Raw genomic sequence first — 22,921 nt, 5'->3', positions numbered from 1 at the left:
CAAGTTATGGCCATTTACATGTAACAAATCAAAAATAGAACAGATAGATATTTATGTAGGATACAAAATAAATTGTATTGTTTGTTGCAGCTTGTCTTTTATAATTTCTTTAACCCACAAAGAGACATAAGAACATAAGAACATAAGAAGAGCCTGCTGGATCAGGCCAGTGGCCCATCTAGTCCAGCATCCTGTTCTCACAGTGGCCAACCAGGTGCCTGGGGGAAGCCCGCAAGCAGGACCCGAGTGCAAGAACACTCTCCCCTCCTGAGGCTTCCGGCAACTGGTTTTCAGAAGCATGCTGCCTCTGACTAGGGTGGCAGAGCACAGCCATCATGGCTAGTAGCCATTGATAGCCCTGTCCTCCATGAATTTGTGTAATCTTCTTTTAAAGCCATCCAAGCTGGTGGCCATTACTGCATCTTGTGGGAGCAAATTCCATAGTTTAACTATGCGCTGAGTAAAGAAGTACTTCCTTTTGTCTGTCCTGAATCTTCCAACATTTAGCTTCTTTGAATGTCCACGAGTTCTAGTATTATGAGAGAGGGAGAAGAACTTTTCTCTATCCACTTTCTCAATGCCATGCATAATTTTATACACTTCTATCATGTGGTATAGTGTTTAGAATGCTGGACTAGGCCCTGGGAGACCAGGGTATGAATCCCCACTCAGCCATGAAGCTCACTGGGTGACCTTGGGCCAGTCACTGCCTCTCAGCCTAACCTATCTACCCATTTTGTCCTACAACCCCCCCCAAATTTTTTTTTAAAAAGAGAAAAAGAACTGCTCAGTACTACAAGCATTATTTTCTAAGCCAAATATGTTTCTCAAGGGCAACCTTGTGTTTATTTGAGATACCCATTAGTAACTTTCAGCAGACAATAGCACCTGCCCAGGAACTGGCCCAGGGTGAGCCTTGTTTAAACATATTTACTTGTACAGTAGGGCCCCGCTTCCCGGCACTCCGCTTCCCAGTGTTCCGCTAATGCAGCGGCTTTCCTCCCCTCTTTTAAAGCCGCTTTTGCTGCTTTTGTGGCATTTTTGTGCAATGCGCCCCATTAAAGTCAATGGGGTTCCGCTTTACGGCGATTTCCACTTTACGGCGGGGGTCTGGAACGGAACCCGCCGTATAAGCGGGGCCCTACTGTAAAAATTTTTTTTTGCTTTTGTCATCTGGCAGTGAAACATGCAATAGGTGGCTACAGTAAATAAAAAGGCTGCCCTTTGAATCCTTCCCCAACGCCCCTGAGCATTGCTCTATAGCAGCATTATGTAAAGAGCATGAGGTGAGTGTGTTAAAATGGTGGCTGTAATGCTCACTTAGTGCAGCTGCTATGCTTTGCTACAGTCAGCCTGCACATCCCTGGAGTAGATGGGCCCCTTTAAGAACTGCATACCCAATGCTGAGAGGTATCTGCATTAAGCAACCAGGCCAAAATTTTATCTCTTTCTCAATGCTTCTGATGTGTGGCACTACCATGCCAGGGGGTACAGAGAAAATAAAAAGAACTGTTTACTTATTCAGTGCAGGCACATTGAATGAATTAATGAGTATTTATTACGGTCAGTGACCAGCAGAAATCACAGTGCAAACTATAAAAAGCATCATAAATGTTAACAGTACAATAACTGTATACTGATAAGACTATAAACTCAGTCTAAAAAATGTTCTTCAAACTCCAACGGCCATTGCTTTGGCAGTGCTTTTCGATATTTAATCGCCGCATCACAAAAACCCGCGACCTTGGTTGTTACTAGGAGTTTTTTATCAGCTAAAAGATAATGTACATAAAAAGCAGGGTCCCTACCTGGAAATTTCTGAAGGAAAGGAGTAATAAACCAGATGCGGAGGGCGTGATAAAGGGAACATTCTAGTAAAACATGACTCTCAGTCTCTAGAGCACCAGTATCAAATGGACAATGACGTTCAGAGAGTGGGATTTTCTGGTACCTACCCTCTAGGAGTGCAGAGGGTAGGATGTTATGTTTGGCCAGTGTGAATGCTTTCCAGAGTCTAGGTATATGGAGGAGGGCCAGGTAGTGCGCCGAGGTAAAAGCTTTTGAATAAAGGATAGGGTCAGAGTTAAGACCAGAACAGGACAGGTGGTTTTGGAATTCCATATAGAATATTCTCTGCGTAATAGCCAACTTTGCTTGGGAGAAGCCTAACACTAGGATAGCAACAGAAGAGAAACACAGAATGGAAAGTTTAGTAATTAGAGATTTTTTCCATTTTGACTGGTACATATCAGATAACACGAGAGGGGCCAAACCGACTGGTGCAAAGATCAGTTTTAGGCAATACCTGAATTTAAGCACCCATATATGAGCCTCAGTGGTAGGCAGCCCAGCTTCAAGAAGTAGGTTGGCATTCGCGACACATGGGGGAGTGCCCAATATGTTCCTTAGAAACTTAGTTTGAATAGTTTCAAAGGAAGTATAACCGCCATAGACACTTATCTAGGTGCCATACAGTAATTGGGAGATGACTTTAGCAGAGAATACCTGCAGTGCGGATGGAACGAATTGCCCGCCCTTCGTGTAGAAGGAGGAGAGGAGTGCCTTAGTGCTCCTCATAGCATTTGCCCTAGCATTTTTTGCCTGCGGGTGCCATAATCCGGAGGAGTGAAGGGTTATTCCCAGATATCTGTATGATAGTACTTGTTCTATAGGACGTAATAGGACGTATTGGTGGCGGAGTTGCTCTATATGTGAAAGAAGGCATTGAATCCAGCAAGCTCGAAACCCCAAAAGAGGCAGACTCCTCCACAGAATCGTTGTGGGTGGTGATACCGTGCCCCAGGAGGGACTTAATACTGGGAACGATCTATCGTCCCCCTGATCAAAATGCTCAGGGAGACCTTGAGATGAGATATGAAATTGAGGAAGCTTCCAAACTAGGAAATGTGGTAGTAATGGGTGACTTCAACTACCCGGACATAGACTGGCTGCATATGTGTTCCAGTCATGACAAAGAAGCAAAGTTTCTAGATATTCTAAATGACTATTCCCTAGATCAGTTGGTCATGGAACCGACCAGAGGGACGGCAACCCTGGACTTAATCCTCAGTGGGGACCGGGACCTGGTGCGAGATGTAAGTGTTGTTGAACCGATTGGGAGCAGTGACCACAGTGCTATTAAATTAAACATACATGTAACTGGCCAATTGCCAAGAAAATCCAACACGGTCACATTTGACTTCAAAAGAGGAAACTTCACAAAAATGAGGGGATTGGTAAAAAGAAAGCTGAAAAACAAAGTCCAGAGGGTCACATCACTTGAAAATGCTTGGAAGTTGTTTAAAAACACTATATTACAAGCTCAACTGGACTGCATACCGCAGATCAGAAAAGGTACCGCCAGGGCCAAGAAGATGCCAGCATGGTTAACAAGCAAAGTCAAGGAAGCTCTTAGAGGCAAAAAGTCTTCCTTCAGAAAATGGAAGTCTTATCCAAATGAAGAAAATAAAAAAGAACACAAACTCTGGCAAAAGAAATGCAAGAAGACAATAAGGGATGCTAAAAAAGAATTTGAGGAGCACATTGCTAAGAACATAAAAACCAACAACAAAAAATTCTATAAATACATTCAAAGCAGGAGACCATCTAGGGAGACAATTGGACCCTTGGATGATAAGGGAGTCAAAGGTGTACTAAAGAACGATAAGGAGATTGCAGAGAAGCTAAATGAATTCTTTGCATCTGCCTTCACAGTGGAAGATATAGGGCAGATCCCTGAACCTGAACTAACATTTGCAGGAAGGGATTCTGAGGAACTAAGACAAATAGTGGTAACGAGAGAGGAAGTTCTAAGCTTAATGGACAATATAAAAACTGACAAATCACCGGGCCCGGATGGCATCCACCCGAGAGTTCTCAAAGAACTCAAAGGTGAAATTGCTGATCTGCTAACTAAAATATGTAACTTGTCCCTCGGGTCCTCCTCCGTGCCTGAGGACTGGAAAGTGGCAAATGTAACGCCAATCTTCAAAAAGGGATCCAGAGGGGATCCCGGAAATTACAGGCCAGTTAGCTTAACTTCTGTCCCTGGAAAACTGGTAGAAAGTATTATTAAAGCTAGATTAACTAAGCACATAGAAGAACAAGCCTTGCTGAAGCAGAGCCAGCATGGCTTCTGCAAGGGAAAGTCCTGTCTCAGTAACCTATTAGAATTCTTTGAGAGTGTCAACAAGCATATAGATAGAGGTGATCCAGTGGACATAGTGTACTTAGACTTTCAAAAAGCGTTTGACAAGGTACCTCACCAAAGGCTTCTGAGGAAGCTTAGCAGTCATGGAATAAGAGAGGTCCTCTTGTGGATAAGGAATTGGTTAAGAAGCAGAAAGCAGAGAGTAGGAATCAACGGACAGTTCTCCCAATGGAGGGCTGTAGAAAGTGGAGTCCCTCAAGGATCGGTATTGGGACCTGTACTTTTCAACTTGTTCATTAATGACCTAGAATTAGGAGTGAGCAGTGAAGTGGCCAAGTTTGCTGACGACACTAAATTGTTCAGGGTTGTTAAAACAAAAAGGGATTGCGAAGAGCTCCAAAAAGATCTCTCCAAACTGAGTGAATGGGCGGAAAAATGGCAAATGCAATTCAATATAAACAAGTGTAAAATTATGCATATTGGAGCAAAAAATCTTAATTTCACATATACGCTCATGGGGTCTGAACTGGCGGTGACCGACCAGGAGAGAGACCTCGGGGTTGTGGTGGACAGCACGATGAAAATGTCGACCCAGTGTGCGGCAGCTGTGAAAAAGGCAAATTCCATGCTAGGGATAATTAGGAAAGGTATTGAAAATAAAACAGCCGATATCATAATGCCGTTGTATAAATCTATGGTGCGGCCGCATTTGGAATACTGTGTACAGTTCTGGTCGCCTCATCTCAGAAAGGATATTATAGAATTGGAAAAGGTTCAGAAGAGGGCAACCAGAATGATCAAGGGGATGGAGCGACTCCCTTACGAGGAAAGGTTGCAGCATTTGGGGCTTTTTAGTTTAGAGAAAAGGCGGGTCAGAGGAGACATGTTAGAAGTGTATAAAATTATGCATGGCATTGAGAAAGTGGATAGAGAAAAGTTCTTCTCCCTCTCTCATAATACTAGAACTCGTGGACATTCAAAGAAGCTGAATGTTGGAAGATTCAGGACAGACAAAAGGAAGTACTTCTTTACTCAGCGCATAGTTAAACTATGGCATTTGCTCCCACAAGATGCAGTAATGGCCACCAGCTTGGATGGCTTTAAAAGAAGATTACACAAATTCATGGAGGACAGGGCTATCAATGGCTACTAGCCATGATGGCTGTGCTCTGCCACCCTAGTCAGAGGCAGCATGCTTCTGAAAACCAGTTGCCGGAAGCCTCAGGAGGGGAGAGTGTTCTTGCACTCGGGTCCTGCTTGCAGGCTTCCCCCAGGCACCTGGTTGGCCACTGTGAGAACAGGATGCTGGACTAGATGGGCCACTGGCCTGATCCAGCAGGCTCTTCTTATGTTCTTATGTTCTTATGTTCTAAGGGGATACTGTTTACTAGCCACCAATGTTTCACCCTCTTCCTTGTAAATACTATCCGCAACTTTTATATGGTGCTCAAATTACTACATACACGAATTTTACAAAGCTAGAATCCATTCAAAACTCTTTCCTAAGATCTATATTAGGTACTCCCACCTGCGTTCCAAATCATATCTTGAGACTAGAGTGTGGTCTCCAATCCATAGAGTCCCGTGTATGGCAGCTGAGATTGTTTTTCTGGTTGAAATTGGTATTTAATCCTCTAGGTTTGGTCCCCCATGTTCTCTCAGATAATCATTACTCCTCGTGGGAGAAATCAATCTTTGATAAGATATCAAGTTTAGGTCTCTCTTTACCATATATCTTACACCTGGGTTTTGAATCGGCTCGTGATTTAGTCAAACAACGGCTAAAAGATATTGATTTTCAGCACCATTTACTTCTGATTAGGAACCAAAGATACAACCCTAAATTTGGTACCCTAATGTCTTATCTTTCGACTTTGGAGCTCCCTCACTATCGTAGAGCTTTCATGTTAATGAGATTAAATATCCTGCCGTCTGCGGTTCTCTATGGTAGATACAATAAAATTCCCTATTCAGAGAGACTCTGCCCATGTGCTGAGGGAGATATTGAATCAAATGACCATGTTCTCCTCCGATGTATATACTATCGTGATCTAAGAACTCAATTAATCTTACCTATTTTATTGCCCTTCCCTGGTCGGTCCCAATCCTTTTATCTGGATTACCTATTAGGTGACCATTCACCGGAGGTGACATTCGCAGTTGCTAAATTTAGTGCGGCAGCCATCCACTATAGGAAAACAATGATGAACTATCCTTCTGCTAAATAATTTGTATTACTGTTTTAAATGATTTTAATTAATCCCTTTAGGGTCAAATTTTAATTTTAACAATTTTTTAGCATTCATTTAATGATTTTGTATACTCTGTGAAATGATTTTTTGTGTGAAATGGTCTTTTAACTGTAACAATAAATTCATTCATTCATTGTAAATACTACAACCTCAGATTTACTGTGATTAATGACCAGCAGTTCGTTGTTACAATAACTGGCGAGGGCTCTGAGCAGGCGATGAAGGTCAGTACTTGTGAGAGACAAAAGTACTGCATCATCTGCATATAGAAGAATAGAAAGAGGCCTATTCGACAAAGTAGGATGGTGCGTGCAGCATTGCATCAGGGCTTTGATTAGGGAGTTAATATATAGATTGAACAATGTGGGGGCTAAAATACAGCCCTGCTTAACTCCTTTGAAGGTGGAAATGGGTCTAGACAAGTTGCCAGTGCTAGTACATCATATACGAACCTGAGTGTTCTGGTATAGGCCACGAATTAAAGCTAATAAGCATCTGTCAATGTTCGTAGATTCAAGTTTTGACCAAAGCTTATCTCTTGGAATAAGATCAAATGCTGCCTTAAAATCAATGAAGGCAGCATAAAGAGCGCCCCCTGGCTTGGAGGTATATTTTTCAACAAGATGTTGTAGGACAAAGGCGTGGTCCAAGGGAGAGCAACTCGCCCTGAAACCAGCTTGCTCCTCCTCCAAAATATTTTCCCGCTCCATTCAAATTTGCAGTTTTGTAAGTAGGTGACTTGCGTAAAGCTTGCTGAGAATATTTAGCAGGATAATCGGTCTATAATTGGCTGAGTCCGCACGACTACCCTTTTTGAAGATTGGAATAATAGTGGCAAGGCCCCAGTCCTCAGGGATGCAGACAGTTCGATCAATACTCATAAATAAAACTGTCAGGACCGGTGCCCACCACTCTGGGTTAAATTTGATTGCTTCTGGGAGAATGTTATCAGGCCCTGGAGCTTTACCCAGCTTAAAGTTAGTGATTAAGGAGGTGATTTCCTGAACAGAGACTGGGGGCCAATTGGGGAGATCATTTGTGGGGTTCACTGCCCATTCGGCCCCAGTTTGATCTCCTGAGTAGATGTTACGGAAATGTGACTCCCATGAATTCGCGGGTATATGGTAATTCAACGAGGTAGAAGTGTTGGGCCAACCCCTGGCTACCAGCTTCCAGAAGACGGACGAGTTCTTAAATCTTGAGGCTGCGATCAAGGACTGCCAAAGGTGAGCCAGTGCAGAATTTCCCCCCCGCTTAATTAAAAGTTTGTATTTCTTTTTTAATGCGAGGCACTCGGCAGGCAGAGTCGGGAGGTCCTTTGTTCTGTACTCCCTATATTTCTCTACTAACAATTTTTTCAGATCAACACAATCCTTATCAAACCATGGTTTGGAATTGTGTGGACGGATGGGGGGTCTTGTCGATGGCTTGGGAATTAGACAATGTTGTACGTCTAAGATCAATTCATAATATGCAGCTAACATTGCTTCTCCAAGGGCTGCTGCTAGTAGTTTTTCGTGATGATGAAGACAGCTGGGTGAATAAGGTATTCCTTTTAGGTCCTTCTCCAACTTAGTCGACCATCTGACACGTGAAGCTCTTATTTCCGGGACCACTTTCAAAGTTGGGGGCTATTCGATGTGGATTGTTTGGACACCACAGTACATAGAAAGGATCACTGTCAGGGTGATCGTCGACTATGCAGGAGGACAAATTACTTAGTAGGTTGGTGGACACTATGAAAAAATCAATTGATGATGCTCCCATGCTAGGGAAATAAGTGAATTCACCGCTTTTGTTGCCCTCCACGGACCCTTTTGCTAAGACAAGATTCAATCTGAATAGCACTTGAATAAGACAGAAACCGGCATAGTTAAGCCCTTGATCTTTAGAGTGGTGAGTTGGTAGAGTATGGGTCTCGTCAGGGGCGGGGGGACTTCATGGAAATGGGCATATAGGGCCTCATCACTAGGGCCTATCCTGGCGTTGAAGTCGCCCGCTATCACCACCACCGCTTCTGGGTAGAGCGTTGTCAGCTTGGCTATGTATGCCTCTAGTTCTTGACAGATTTTGTTTACTCATTTTCTGGCAATTCGGGGGGAGGTATACATTTATTAGTAGTAGAGACATCCAATTAAGCTTGAGAACTTGAGACATGGCTAACTCTGGCAGAGAGTCCAGTCTGGTGGTGCTGGTTCTAAGGTTTGTGGCAACCAACACACAGACCCCCTTTGGGGCGGCCGCCTTTATCACTGGGCGTTGCCGCCAGCGAATGAGTGGAGTAGCCATCTAGTTCAGGAGCGTCAGTGGCCCAGGTGTCCTGAAGAAACACAATATCGTGCTTGCTTACATAATCCAAAAAGGAGGGATCTACCATTTTGGAATTCCATCCTGCGATATTCCAGGAGAGAAATAACAGCCGGGATGCCAAGCAAGTTGTTTTTAGTCAGGGCTTAGCAGGTTTGCTTCCTGTAATTTGTTGGGATGGTAAGGTTTTCTGCATATGAGAAGCACTGGCCATTAGAGGTGGTTCAGTCGACAAGAACTCGATTGACTGTAGAATTGCATCCTTCCGACTGACATTGGATATTGGTGTCTGTTTGGGGTTACAAGGAAAATCCCTAGAGGCAGGTGCCTTTTGGGGGGAGCATTCCTCATTTTTGCCCAGCCATCTCATTTTTGTCCAGGTAGGACAACGTGTTGCAACTGTTGCCCTTGAGGGCGCGGATATCTGAATCTTTGTTATGGGAAGTTGGGCTAAATTTGCTGCTGGCAGGTTAATTTCTGCTGTGATTGATTGAAGGGCATGTAAATTGCTTACTGGAGGCCTGTGGCTAAAAGTTGTTGACATGGGGATAACCTCTGCCTTGCTAAGAGGCTCCTCCATCAGTTGGTATTCTTTCCGGGCACTGTTATTGGTCGTCGCGGCCGACAGGTGCTTTAGTTATATAGTCAGTCTCTGCAGCCTTGAAACAATGTCTATTTGAGCTGGTGCCGGTAGAGCAACGTAGGCCTCGAATAGATTTTTTTCTTCTTCTGTGGGCAAGTCATTCCCTTCAGCACTCCCTAGACAGTGGGCTGGATCATTATCCATAACCGCTGACTTAGGATTGGCTAGGTGAGGCGGTGCCCACGGAGGTAAGGGTTGCTCAGTCTCAGCTTCCAATTCAATTAAGTTTTCTCCGGGCGCAGGGGCTGACGTTACCAAAGGGTTCTTAGTTGATATAAACGAATGACTAATTAAGGGCTGTGGGGTGGCTATATTTTCAGAGAGTCTTGTTGTGGTTATGCTGGTTGATTGAAGGGCGTCTCTGTTTTTAAATAGCTGGCTAGTTTTTTCAGGAGAGCTGAGGGTCACTATAGTTCGAGCTGTGACCTGGTTAAAGTATAAATATTCCACATTGAATATATATCCGGAAGAGAAAAGGCCTGGCATAATGCTTTCAAATATTCCAAGAAGGTGAGCCTTGCATTTTTTAAGTACAATGTGACACAGCAGTTTAGGGTAGTTGGACAGCACTAGCTTTAGACGATTAAGGATTAAGGTCCATTTAGCAGAGTGGTAAGCGGTGGTAACGCAGCCGAAAGCTCTGCTCACGGCCAGAGTTCGATTCCAACGGAAGGAGGAAGTCGAATCTCCGGTAAAAGGGGTCGAGGTCCACTCAGCCTTCCATCCATCCGTGGTCGGTAGAATGAGTACCTGGCATATGCTGGGGGGTAAAGAAAGACCGGGGAAGGAACTGGCAATCCCACCCTATATATACGGTCTGCCTAGTAAACGTCGCAAGACGTCACCCTAAGAGTCGGAAACGACTCGCACTACAAGTGCGGGGACACCTTTACCTTTAGCCTCAGAAGGGAGACTCTGAGCTGATTTAGCATCCAGGAATGGAAGCGACCAAGGGTCTTGCTGGTCTGAAGTCTGACACTGGTGGAGGTTGGTAGTTGCAGGAGGTAAAGGGGAGGGGGATGTACCTTTGCGGTTGGGGGCAGGTTTGTCATCCTCCAAACATTCCTGCTGCACTACAGGTTCTAACCTCCGACCAGTCTTCTGGTTAGGGATAGCGTCCAGTAGTTGAAAACGTTTGGCAAAGTTCATTTTGCTGTAACACTTAAACTTTGGGTGTTTCATGTTCTTACTCTTCTTGGAGATGTTGCTCTTTTTGATGATATTACATTGTTTGTTTCGTTTTTTCCTGGAGGAATTCTTGGGCATCTTAGCGCCCTGCCGCTTGGGCTTTACCCTTCGCGTAGTTTGGAGGTGACTTATAGAAGTCTGGGTTCCCTGTGATGTGCTACCAGACCATCTGGTAAGCTTGCTATGTGCCTCCACTAGTGTGGTTAAAAGTTTATTAGACTCAGACAGAAAAATCATGATAAGATCAATGTCCCTGGCTAGCATACAAAGCCAGCATTCAAGTGGGAACTTGCCGTCTATATTTAGTGGATTCTCCTCATCTGATGGATCGAGGGGAGTATGTAAGTTTATATTAAATGATGAATCATTACAGGTTGGGTGAATAGATGGACATTGGCACCCAACTTTCGGCTTCGTCTGGTCTTTGGCCACAGCAGGAGCCTCCATCTGGTCCAGATTTTCCGCAGCGGCGAGTTCCCATGCAAGGTTAGGAACAGAAAGGACGGGAGCCTCTGTTTGTAGCACTCTATTAAGGTCCAGCGACCAGTCCAGGGGAGTATTTGTCAAGGGAGGAGTATTTTCATCTTGTGCTGTGGGACTGCTGGCTCTATTGTCATCTCTGCTGGGGCTTCTAGATATACTGGCCCCACTTCCCTTCAGCCTCTTTCCATCTGTCATATCCACTGGATTCTACGGTTGTTCTTTAGAGATAAAAAAGCGATTTATCTTTGCTTGCTTGAGTTTCCTAGTGTGAAGGACGAGCTCCGATTGGGCCAGCCCCAGGCCGGGCCTGGTAACCAAGAGGTCTTCTGTATCTTTAAAAGTTGTGGATGGGGGAGGGAGAATGCCACCTTGTGGTTTTTCCCATTACAGAGTTGCAAGAACATCTGCACTTGGCTGACTTTCTCTTCTCCTAAAGATACAGGATCAGTCTCAGGCCATGAACCTGGCAACTCTAACCAATTATAGGCAAATGAACAAAAACCTGCTATTTGATTTGAGAAACCATAATGCAAAATGTGGTTATGATATCTTAAGCGTCTGAATGCATGGATAACAGAGTGACAAAGATGAACAACTTTCCAAAATATAGATGTAATAGAATATTAGTGTTTTAGTTTATTAGGAATAACACTTTCCATTCTAACATTTCTCAGTAATTGCAAGGATTGCAGACCCAAAAAGAGAACCAAGCTCCACTCTCTATTTCCCCAGCCTTTTTAAAAAAACTCTGCTTGTTCCATTTGGCTTAGCAGATACGATAACCCAACAAGCATTCTTCTGTACCTGCAGATGTTGTTGGACTGCAGCTCCATTCCATCATCCCTGACTAGGGTTGCCAGGTTGGGGCTGATGGGAGTTGGAGTCCAACAACATCTGGAGAGTCACAGAATCCTTGTACAGATTTCTGTATAATTCTGAACACCCTTTGAAACTGAGTTAATCTGTCACAAACAATACTAAAACCTTAAACCATTATACCTCATTTACTCATCACTTCATGCATTCACCTGTCACCTTGACTAATTAGTGAAAGCATTCCTTGGAAGTTTGATCAAGAGAGGGAAATAAATTACTGTCACAGTCAGTTCATTTAAAAGGAAAATGAAACCAAAGACATGCAAAATCTGCCACAACAGGAAGTTGGAGAGAATTTTTTTAAATTTCCTCTATTTGTAACTGAAGTGTGGCAAGCATAAGAGACCACACCAAGAAGAAGACACAGCTGCTCAAAGCCAAAGGAATCAGCTTTTCCTGAAAAGTCTCTGTTTAAGTACAGGAGAGGTAAGAAGTGTTCAGAGTTTGCAGTATGAGTTGGGTGGGTCTGCTAGCTATGAAAACCTTTTTCTGAGCTGTTTCTTTGTTCATTATGCTATTGAAGAAGGGATCTCTGTGATTCTTAGTGACAGGATTTCCGAGTTTTTCAGTGACCAACGGGTGAATAAGAAGCAAATAGGAAAACCACTTTTCCTCAAAAGTGACAGCTGATATGTTTATGCTTATTTGATCTTTGATCACTAAATAATCTCAAGCCTTGAAAGTGATTATTCAGATTGCTGAAAAGGAAGCAAAAACAAAAGGGCAGAATAAAATAGGTGTTTGTAAGACAGATCATTGGTTGCCTGAAACTTAAAACAAAGGAATAATTTCCTGTTAAGTTTTGTTTTTTAAAATAACATTTAATTTTTTTATTGTTTATCAAGTCGGCACAGGAAGTGTAACAAACGCCCACAATATTTGTTTTATTGTTAGGCGAGGATCCGCTCCCAAGTACAAGGTTTTAATATTACTCAAGGAACAACGAAACGGTCTTAAAAGTAAAGCCAGAGTTTTATTGAATCACTTGCAAGTGGAGAAACGAACAAAGCCGAGTCTGCCCCTCCCTGGACGCAGCCAGGTCTTATACCCTTGGCACTACATACATCATGCATACATTAACTGCTTGCTCAGCCTACTTCCTTATTTTCATGCCTCTCCATATAAGGCTTGTTTGGCCCTTCGCCACATTCCTTAGCCAGGCGTTGTCTCTTCACTCAGCGCCATTGAAGGCACTTGCACAACCGGTTTTTCAGACCAAGATAGTTTACTCAAACAGCGAGATAGCCAGGCCAGTTTATATAAACAGCAACGTCCACTGAATCACCAGCATTGTCCTTATTTCCTGCAGCCAAGCAAATTTTACAAAAGCCAAATAAGCATTATTTCTTACAGCACTATTTCCTACAGAAGGAGTAAGGCAGTGCTTCTGTATAATACTCTGGGCAGTATGCCCTGGAATCTCTGCCTAATTATTCCAGGGTAGAAATGGGTACATAATTTGATTTCTCTCAGTTTATTTTTCAGTTTAAATTCAGTTTTCCACACTTCCGCATCATATTGCAATTATTTTTAGTCTGCATAAAAATTCTCCATCATTGTGTCTATTAGGAGAAATTTGTATTACATTTTTGCATACAGTTTTACCCGATACACACATTTTTGTAAGCAATTGTCCCCAATGTGATATATTGTATGTTATTTTCACTCATATACACATTTTATGCATACTTGCTGCTAGGATACACTTTTTTTTTGCTCATTATTTGGTTGAAGACCAGCTTCACAATATTTGGAGATATATAAATTTTGAAGAATACTGTGTTTTGGTTCAGATGTTGTTTTGGAATTAGGAAGATTCACAATAAAATTTAAACGGAACAAAATTTCACACTAATTCTATGCATGTCCACTTAGAAGTAAGTCCATTATTTATTTATTTATTATTGAATTTATATTCCGCCCTTCCTCTCAAAGGAGCCCAGGGCAGCAAACACAAACAAATTATTTAACAAGAGGAAAAACATACTAAAACAATTAAAACATTCCAAAACACAGTTATTTATAATTAGAATATTTTAAAACACAGTTAAAAACATTATTTTAGTGAGTGTCAGGTTGCCAGGAACAGTACTCTTCAGCCATCAAGTGCCCAGGTAAACAGGAATGTTTTCAAATTCCTTCTGAAAGTTAATACTGGTGGAGACAGACACTCCTCACTGGGGAGGGCATTCCACAAATGACGCATTCCACAAAATTCAAACCAGACCTAATTTCACCCCAATTCTATGCATACCTACTTAGAGTGTTGCAAAGTTAGTGGATTAATTTTTTGTTTTGCTATGTAGCTTTTTGGTTTTATGTTTTATTTTGTATTTAAAATGGTTTTTTTACCTATTTATTGTAAACTGCTTGGAGAATGTTATATTATGGTGTGGTATAAAAATGCCATGAATAAATGAATGGATAAGTGAACAATTAACTTCATTAAGGCTGCAACCCAAGCCCCTGATCCATCAGGCTAGAGGGGGTTTAAGGATCAGGCAGAAGTGTCTGCCCTGGCTTCCATCCAACCCTATCTGACTGCCAGCCTCCATCAACACAGGGCACCTCAGTGCACCCACCTAAATGGAAAGTGAGCAGAAGCTCCTGCTGATGGTATCATCGCTTGTGGTAGCCAGTGTTAAACCTCTGAAATGGGGTGTTTCAGGGGCAGGGAGGTGACAAATCTGGGCTGGCAAAGGATCTACTGGATTCCAAGCACACCCTGCTGCCATGATGTGACTGCAATATGTAAGGCTAGAAATAAAATGTGCATATTCAAACACATATAATTATACAGCCACGAGAGTGGCTGTATACTATAGTCAGCGGGGATTTTTCACATTCCGCAATGTTAAATGGAAAATATCCCCCCATGCCATTCTGAGGCTTCCCATAAGTTCATTTCAAAACAAAACCTTACAAAACTTATAGTTCTGAACTCAGAAACGCTTGCTTAACAACCCTGTCAATTTTCATGGCGATACACAAAACAGTCAGAGAGAATCGAGAGTTCAAAGTCTAAAAAGAGAGAAAAAAACTCAGCCCTTTTGGATTTTTTCCTGCAAGTTCTCATAATCTGTTGAAATTCATTAAAAATCAGCCATGTTCACAGAGTACCTGTAATCCTAATACTGACCTTGCCCCATACTCTGACCTTCATCTACTGCAGTTTAAAAGTTTAAAAAATGCCTGGTTGAGTTTTAATTAATTTAAGAAATTTTGGCTGGAAGCCTATGATAACGCGGGGCATGCTCAGTAAGGACCAACTGTCAGTGTTCTAAAAGCCTCACAGCTGCTGGGCTTGGCTAATCAGTGGGCCACACCCATACCAGACTTGATTTCACTTGAGACAGTCATGGCTTCCCTCAAAGAATCCTGGGAAGTGTAGTTTGTGAAGGATGCTGAGAGGAGACTCCTATCCCCCTGAGAGAATGGTTTAACAGTCAGCCACTCTGATTAAAGGTCTGTGAGAGAAACAGGGAGTCTCCTAGCAACTCTCAGCATGCTTCACTAACTACACTTCCCAGGATTCTTTGAGAGAAGCCATGATTGGCTTTGAGCCATGGCTTTGAGAGAAGCCATGATAAATTGTTTTTAAAAGATGTGTTTTTAAATTTGTATATTTGTTTTTAATGTTTTTAGTTATTGTAAACTGCCCAGAGAGCTTCGGCTATGGGGCGGTATATAGATACACTAAATAAATAGATAAATAAATAATGATTGTCCAAAGTGTAATAGAGGCCTGGTGTGGATGTGGCCAGGAACAGCTTTGTTTTAAATTTGGGTGGGAGGTAGGGTTGCCAGGTTCAGGGCCTGAGACTGATTCTGTATCTTTAGGAGAAGAGAAAGTCAGCCAAGTGCTGGTGTTCTTGCAACACTGTAATGGGAAGAACCACAAGTAGGATTGTCCCTTCCCCCTGCCCAGCTGTGAAAGATACAGAAGACGTCTTGGTTGGCAGGCCCAGCCTGGTCAGTTTTACCTATCCTAATCATGATTGCATAGGAGTATATCCTATTCAACTCAATAATCATACAAATGATCAGACCTGCCTTTTTCCTCCTTCCCCTTTCGTCTCCCTTTCTCCTCCCCTCTTCCTTCTTCCGCCTTCCCTGCCCACTCCAGCCCTCCATCCCTCCCCCCCAGTCAGTTTTACCTATCCTAAGCATGACTGCACAGGAGTAAATCCCACTGAACTCAATAAACATGCAGACGACCACATCTGTCCTTCTCCCCTCCCCCTCCTGCCTGCTCCCATCCCAGTCCTCCCCTCTGCCTTTCCACCCCTCCCTCCTCCCCCTCCTCCCTTCCCCATCCCCTGTGGTCAGTTTCACCTATCCTAAGCATGATTGCCTGGTGTGTGTGTGTAAATCCCACTTAACTCAATAAGCATGCAAATGATCAATCCATTCTCAGCAAACTTGCACAGGATCCCATTTCTTACCTCCCGGATTAAAAAGCAAGGAAATTCACTAATAGGCAAAAAACCTTGCGGTTTAAGAATGTACCTATAGCCCACAGATATTTCTACCAAACTTTAAAAAGCAGGGAAATTGAGCAGCTATAGTGAATGCATGATTTCCTATAGAAAACTTCACTAAAATTGCAAAGTAAATCAGACATATTTAAAGTGACCATCTGAACTGTATCAACTGTCTTAATAATGTTGCTTCCTCCCGACTAAAATAAGACCAGCACAGGACATATCTTCTTTCTATTATTTGGGCTGATTACAGGTGTTGCCACCACTCACCATATGCTCAGAGGCACGTTACCAAATTCTTCCAAGCTACACAGCAAGTGGATTGGACTGTGAAAGACCAACCCAAATTGTGTTTGCATTTTGACAACTTTGTAGGGCAGTACAATATCTCAGAGAGGAGTTCAGGTCTCCTGCTCCCCTGGTGCATTCACTATAGCTGCCCAATTTCCCTGCTTTTTAAAGTTTGGTAGAAATATCTGTGGGCTATAGGTACATTCTTAAACCGCAAGGTTTTTTGCCTATTAGTGAATATAGATAATAGATCATGTTCAGACTATTTATTATAAGGAAAGATTCAAGGTTATGAACACAGAATCATGACCATATCATACCTAAAAAGTACTTAGGAATTTACAACAGACGCAGAAGTAAAAGAAGGCACATAGAGAATTCTGTGTATCGAGTCTGGAACAGCAAGGCATTTTGATAAAGACACCTTGAAGAAGAAAGTGGTACAGGGAAAGAGAAGAATAAATTAGAAGGAGAAGCCAGCATTTGTAAGACAGGTCATAGGTAGCCTAATGTATAAAATGCAGGAATTATTTCCTATTAAGATTCTTCACCATAAAAAGTTTCTCACAGATTTTTTTTAATGCTTTCTTATTCATCAAGCATTGGAAGGACAAAGACAGTTCTTCAGTGTAACTTTGCAGGACCGCCTTTCCCCATATGTGCCCACTCAAGTGCTTCAATCTGTGGAACTGGTCCTGTTATAGGTGCCCCTGCCTGCTTCGTGCACTAACTCCATGTGTACACACACACACACACCTCCCAAAAACACCCCCACATCCAGCAACTCCCCAAATGACCCTCAGGCACTTGTCTGCCACTCACTTGCTCACCTACCCCTACCACTATAGCTCAGTGGAACGGTAAAGTTGTAGCTTTGCAGATTGCAAACACCACAGGCTGGGAAATATAAATAGCCCATCATGTAGTACATCGGACAAAAATATATGGCAAACTACTTTTCTATTCATGAATATGTTTCTCTTCTCATTGCTTCTCCTTCTAGGTCAAACTACAGGCTTTGCACATATCCCAGAAATGTCATTTGATAAGGCAACTAAATCTCTGGCCAAACAACTGGATCCAGCAGGAGACTTGATCCCAGTACAAAGCATTATAGACCAAATTCATTTCAGGCCTTTCTGCCTAGTTGCAAGGAAGAGAAAGAATTATTGGTGGCAGAGTTGCCCTTATAATAAAACTGAATACAAGCTAGGTGATGTGATGTTATCAGGAGACCTTGCTGCAAAACTAGGTAATTGCCAAAATTTATAATCCTATGTGTCTACTCAGAAGTAAGATTTATTGAGTTTAATGGGACTTACTCCCAAGTAAGTAAGTAGAGCAAAGGCAGGGAATCTCTGGCTCTCCTTTTGCTTGCGGATTATAATTCCCTTAATCTCTGACCATTGGCCATATTGACTGGGGCTGATGTGAGTTGAAGTGTGTGAAGGCATTGGACTGTTCAGAAGAAATAAAAACTTTATATAATTTGGATTTGAAATTATGGGGTTCATTTGCTTCCTAGAGCCAACATTAGGTGGCTGATAAACACCTCGTGTTGTTACAAAATAATGAAGCAAAGTGTGGGTTGTGGTCAAATCTAGTCTGCAGAGGGGATTAAGGTAGAAGTGATCTTCTCTGATGTTTGGTTTATTTGTGGATTGGGAGATATATTCAAAGGGGGCTTGAAGGTGTTGGGAAAAATTGAACCCAGGGCCTGACGTAAAAAAATCCTCAGAGACTCTAATAGGCAAATCTTGAACCAAGCTGTAAGGGTTGACGAGACACAGAGGAGGTAGGAAGCTTAAGCTTCCTGGGTTTCGTTTTTCCTTGCGTGGGAACCCAGACTCAGAGGTGCCTGCAAGGCTGCAACTTGAGAAGATAACTACATTCTGTTCTACTCTCCTTGCCCTTTACACTCCTTTCACGCCCACATATCTTTTCTTGCAAAATCAGCAAAACAATCCCATGGTTCTCATTAAAATTGTAGCAGTTAGAGTGACCCTTTATATGTATGTACTTCCATGCTTTTGATCTCTAAGCGACAACTCAAGCCCCTTCTTCATTGTCTTATTTAGAATATTGTTCATAGTCCTGATTTTCAAAGAAACAACATCCTGGCTTTGAAATACAAGAAGTGATATGTAGCTTGGGCTTGTTATTTTTTTCTTTTATGTTATGATGTATTTGGTCTGCTAATATTTTTGCTTGAGGAACTTATAAAATGGTGAAACAGATAATAAACAGGGCTCTCTTCCTTACCAGACTCTCGTGTCTGTGTGAGCTTGAAACCCACTTTTTGATCAAGAAGTGTACATGTGTCATTACTTGGTATCTGGCTGAACATCCAAGCAGGTAATTGGAAGCCTCACTGCTCGCACTCCTTCTCGGGGTATTGAGGTGAGCAAGCCCACCTTTGGTGGGAACTAAAAGTCACCCTAACAAAGGTATAATTAAAGAGTTGCTTGGTGAAGGAGAAAGAATAGAGAGGGCTACTAATTGATGTGAGATCCTAAAAATTCCAACTGAACTTTGCTAAATGGAATCTTAGGAGGGAGCAGTTTTGTAAGTACTAGTTGAGTGCATCCTTATTTATTTTCATTGTCCTTTTTGCTCTTTTGGGATTAATTTGTGTGCATGTAATCATTCAGATGTTAAAATCTTTTTCCTAAGAATAATTCACTTTTTTAGTAAACCTTTAAAGTTATTTCATACAGTCTTGTGGTCTCTTGTCCGTGGTTTGCCCACCCCAAGCTTAAAAACCAAGCCCCACACTACCTAAAGATGTTCTTGATGAGACCCAAGGGAATTTAGGCTGTTTGCTGGAGGCAATCAGGGAAAAATAAAAGATTTCCACCTGGTGACATGAGAAGGGAAGGGCAAATGAGAGGGGAACATTCTATTTGGCCTGTTCTCCCTTCCTCACACAGGCCAGCATGTAGCTGGGGACCCATCACAGAGCCAACAGGTCTACAGGTTCCTACTCCCGTTGTGTAGAGGATTACAGACTTATCCTCCTTTACAGGGTTCTGTGAATACCATGATTTGGCAGGAATACAGAAAAATGCAGAACGTAGTACTGGGTGAAGAATTCAGCTTCCTGAGCATTTTTAAAGCAAGTTTCCAGTACTGTACAAGATTTTCAGTGGTTGATGGTGAGGTTTCAGTGCTCTTGATTGTCCCATGAAAAGGAAAACCAGTCTTAATTCTACAAAATAGCAAAGATCACACAATAAATTATGCAGCAAACTTGTTCAATTTTCATAATCTATACAGATTTAAGCATTTTTCCTTGCATACTTTGAATTGCCAGGTAAAGACTTTTTTTTTAACTGAAAAATACATGCAACTAGGGTTGCCAGGCTCAGGGCCTCAAAATGATTCTGTATCTTTAAGAGAAGAGAAAATTCAGCCAAGTGCATGTTTTCTTGCAACACAGTAATGGGAAAAACCACAAGGTGAAATTCTCTCTTCCCTCTGCACAACTTTTAAAGATACAGAAGACCTCTTGGTTGCCAGGCCCAGCCTCCAAGAGGTCTTCTGTATCTTTAAAAGTTGTGCAGGGCAAAGGGAGAATTTCACCTTCTGTTTTTTCCCATTATAGTGTTGCAAGAAAACCTGCACTTGCTGAATTTTCTCTTCTCTTAAAGATACAGAAACATTCTCAGACCCTGAGCCCGGCAACCCTACATGCAACCCAATTTGATTAATTCCTATTTTGCTGCCTCTATGTTAACCTACAGTCAGAGTGCAAGACTGACATATGGGGTTTGGGGCCATGGTAACCCTTTTTATTCTTATAATTGGTTATGGCTACTACTTCTGTTGGCTCTAGGGTGAATTTGTATTTTTAACACTACATTCAAATGGTTTTGTATTTTTGGCTAAAATATCAGTTGTTGTTTTATTATCTCATTGTTAATTGATATATTTCAGGGATTGCCAGTCTTCAAGAGAGAAAAAGTTAGCCACGCTTGCCACCTCATGACAAAGGGGGGCAGGGAGTGGGGTGTCTTAGATGCTTTGTGAGCACCAGGGGAAGATCTCAGGGGCACCATTGTGCGTACAGGCACCATGTTTGTGGCTCCTGGTATACTGTTTTAGGGATTTTCAATCCTCTCCTTCCCCCTGTGCTCCCCAAAACTATCTCAAGAATATTTATATTCTTGTTGTTCTCTTTTCCATCTTGTCTAAAAATACCACTTATTGGAATCCTCAGCCTGTAACTCAATAGTGAAGAACATGCTTTGCATGCAGGAGTTCCCTGATTCCACCCTAACATCTCTATATAGGCCTGGGAAACACTCCTGTCTTAAACCTCAGATAGCCACTGCTAGTCAGTGTAGAGTAGACAGTACCGAGCTACATGGGCCAATACTCAGTACAAGGCAGTGTCCCATGCTGTTTTTCACTTCTGGCTTTTTCCTGCTCCCCATTTAGACAGTTGCTCTGCTCCTCCAATTACATTTGTTGTTCTACTGTCCCTTTCACTATCACTGATTTTTCTCATCTTTTTGTCTCCAGATATTCAAGATTCAGGTCAAATCACCATTGTAGATCAAGCAGACGGAACACTGGAGGGAGATATTGCCGGAAATGTTGTTGACTCAACAGCAGTACAAGTAATGGGTAATGCCAGCATGTCTCATGCAAGGTCCGTGAAGCTAAAAAAGATACATATTTGCCCTCAACTCCTTGATTCTGTAAGAAGAGATGGGTAAGGCAAGAAAAAAATAAGTTATAAATATCGACCTCATATAACCAACCAAACTTGATATCTCTCATCACCATTTTCATTCAAGGATGCTCTGATTCCTAAATCAACTAGAGTTAATTTCCAATTCCAAGAGCAAAACCCTTTTTGTTACGCTACTTGTTCCTAACCTTAATTCCACTAGAGAATATAGCTCAAAAGCCCTACATACTAATATGGCACAAACCACAAAACGGAGGGGAAGTCAAACGTTAAAGGCTGTACATTATGAAAAGATTGTAAAAAAGCTGTGTTTATTGGATTTAAAAAAAATACATCATAGATTGCTTTTAAAATTATACAGGCATACCCCGCTTAAAGTCGATTCACTTAATGTCGCCTCACTATAACGTACATGCTCCATACATCCCCATACCCCGCTTAACATTCGTGCGCTTTGCAATAACGTACACTTTATCGGCATGACGCTGCTGCCATCTAGTGGTGATTGCATGCAGTACAAATGAAGACAATTGCTTCACTTAACGTTTATTTTTGCTTACAGTATACTCTCCAGTCCCATTGCGAACGTTAAAGCGGGGTATGCCTATATTTAGTTTGTATATGTACTACGCTCTGTTGGATACTGTGATGGGAAGGGAGATTATTGCGTTATTTATATTATTAACAAAACCCAGTGTCCAGTGGAAAGGCTTTTCTGCACTCATCTGTACCGCTGCCACCATTTAATATCGCTTATGCCCTTTGCACCCTTAACTTGCCAATAACCCTGGAAACTGTGGGATAAAGGTGTGGTACAAAGCAGCCAGATACAGTTACTATAATTAACATTGAGTTATTAAAAGTTTATGTACAGCATTAGCTTATTTGGTTATTTTAATATAGTACTGTTTCTTTAAGTGGGTATAAGTCTTGTTAACTTGTTACTGGCACTTTAAATACCACAAGCATATTTTACACTACTATTACTAAACCAAGGCAGTTTTGAGGAAGCAGTTAGTAACCCTATTAAATCTCTTTTGCCAGATTGCCCTTGTATTTCCTTCACCCTTGTTAAGCCTCAACTTATATAACTGAGGACTTTTGCTGAAGCCTCTGTTTAAACCCCTACTGACCTATTGAAGCGCAGGTCTCTTTTTGCTGTACTGTCCATGAATCTTCCTCTGGCTCTCCTACCAGACACCAGAGCCTAGCATTCCAAACTGGCTCTCGCTTCTTCTCTCTGTGCTGTAGACATGTTCTCCCATCACCTCTTCAGCCTAAGACAAATAATTTGGCTACCCCAGCAAGTCTACAGCCACCAAGCCACTCTGCCTTCCTCTCAGGTCTACCTTCTCTTTCTTCGATTCTCTCCTTCTTCTGGCTATCCACTGCAAACATCAAGCCACAGCTTGGAAGATTACTTTTAAAAAATAATAAATTACAGTCACAATTACATGGCCCCAAAAAGTTTACCGTCACAATTACAATTGCTCTGAAAGTAACTGATTACTTGTTCTCAAAAATAATCACTACAATTACATTTCAGTTACT

At 42.1% G+C, this 22,921-nt stretch overlaps 1 protein-coding gene across 3 annotated transcripts in view; it reads left to right on the top strand.

Annotated features, from left to right (window-relative positions):
* The first annotated feature begins 12,225 nt into the window (after window positions 1-12,225).
* LOC133366459 (gasdermin-A-like) overlaps window positions 12,226-22,921 on the top strand; it is a 34,429-nt gene continuing 23,733 nt past the window's right edge. Inside the window, exons 1-3 of one of the 3 annotated variants that reach the window (XM_061589586.1) lie at window positions 12,226-12,325; window positions 17,678-17,926; window positions 21,199-21,328. In XM_061589586.1, the coding sequence (XP_061445570.1) occupies window positions 17,710-17,926; window positions 21,199-21,328 (347 nt within the window). In that variant the 5' untranslated portion in view covers window positions 12,226-12,325; window positions 17,678-17,709. Of the gene's footprint in view, window positions 12,326-17,677; window positions 17,927-19,699; window positions 19,830-21,198; window positions 21,392-22,921 lie in introns of those variants that run through there. The other 2 variants (XM_061589585.1, XM_061589587.1) reach the window with 2 other exon arrangements.

Source organism: Rhineura floridana, chromosome 11 (assembly GCF_030035675.1).
Source record: "Rhineura floridana isolate rRhiFlo1 chromosome 11, rRhiFlo1.hap2, whole genome shotgun sequence".
NCBI classification, from domain to species: Eukaryota; Metazoa; Chordata; class Lepidosauria; order Squamata; family Rhineuridae; genus Rhineura; species Rhineura floridana.
This window is presented reverse-complemented; position numbering and strand designations above follow the sequence as displayed.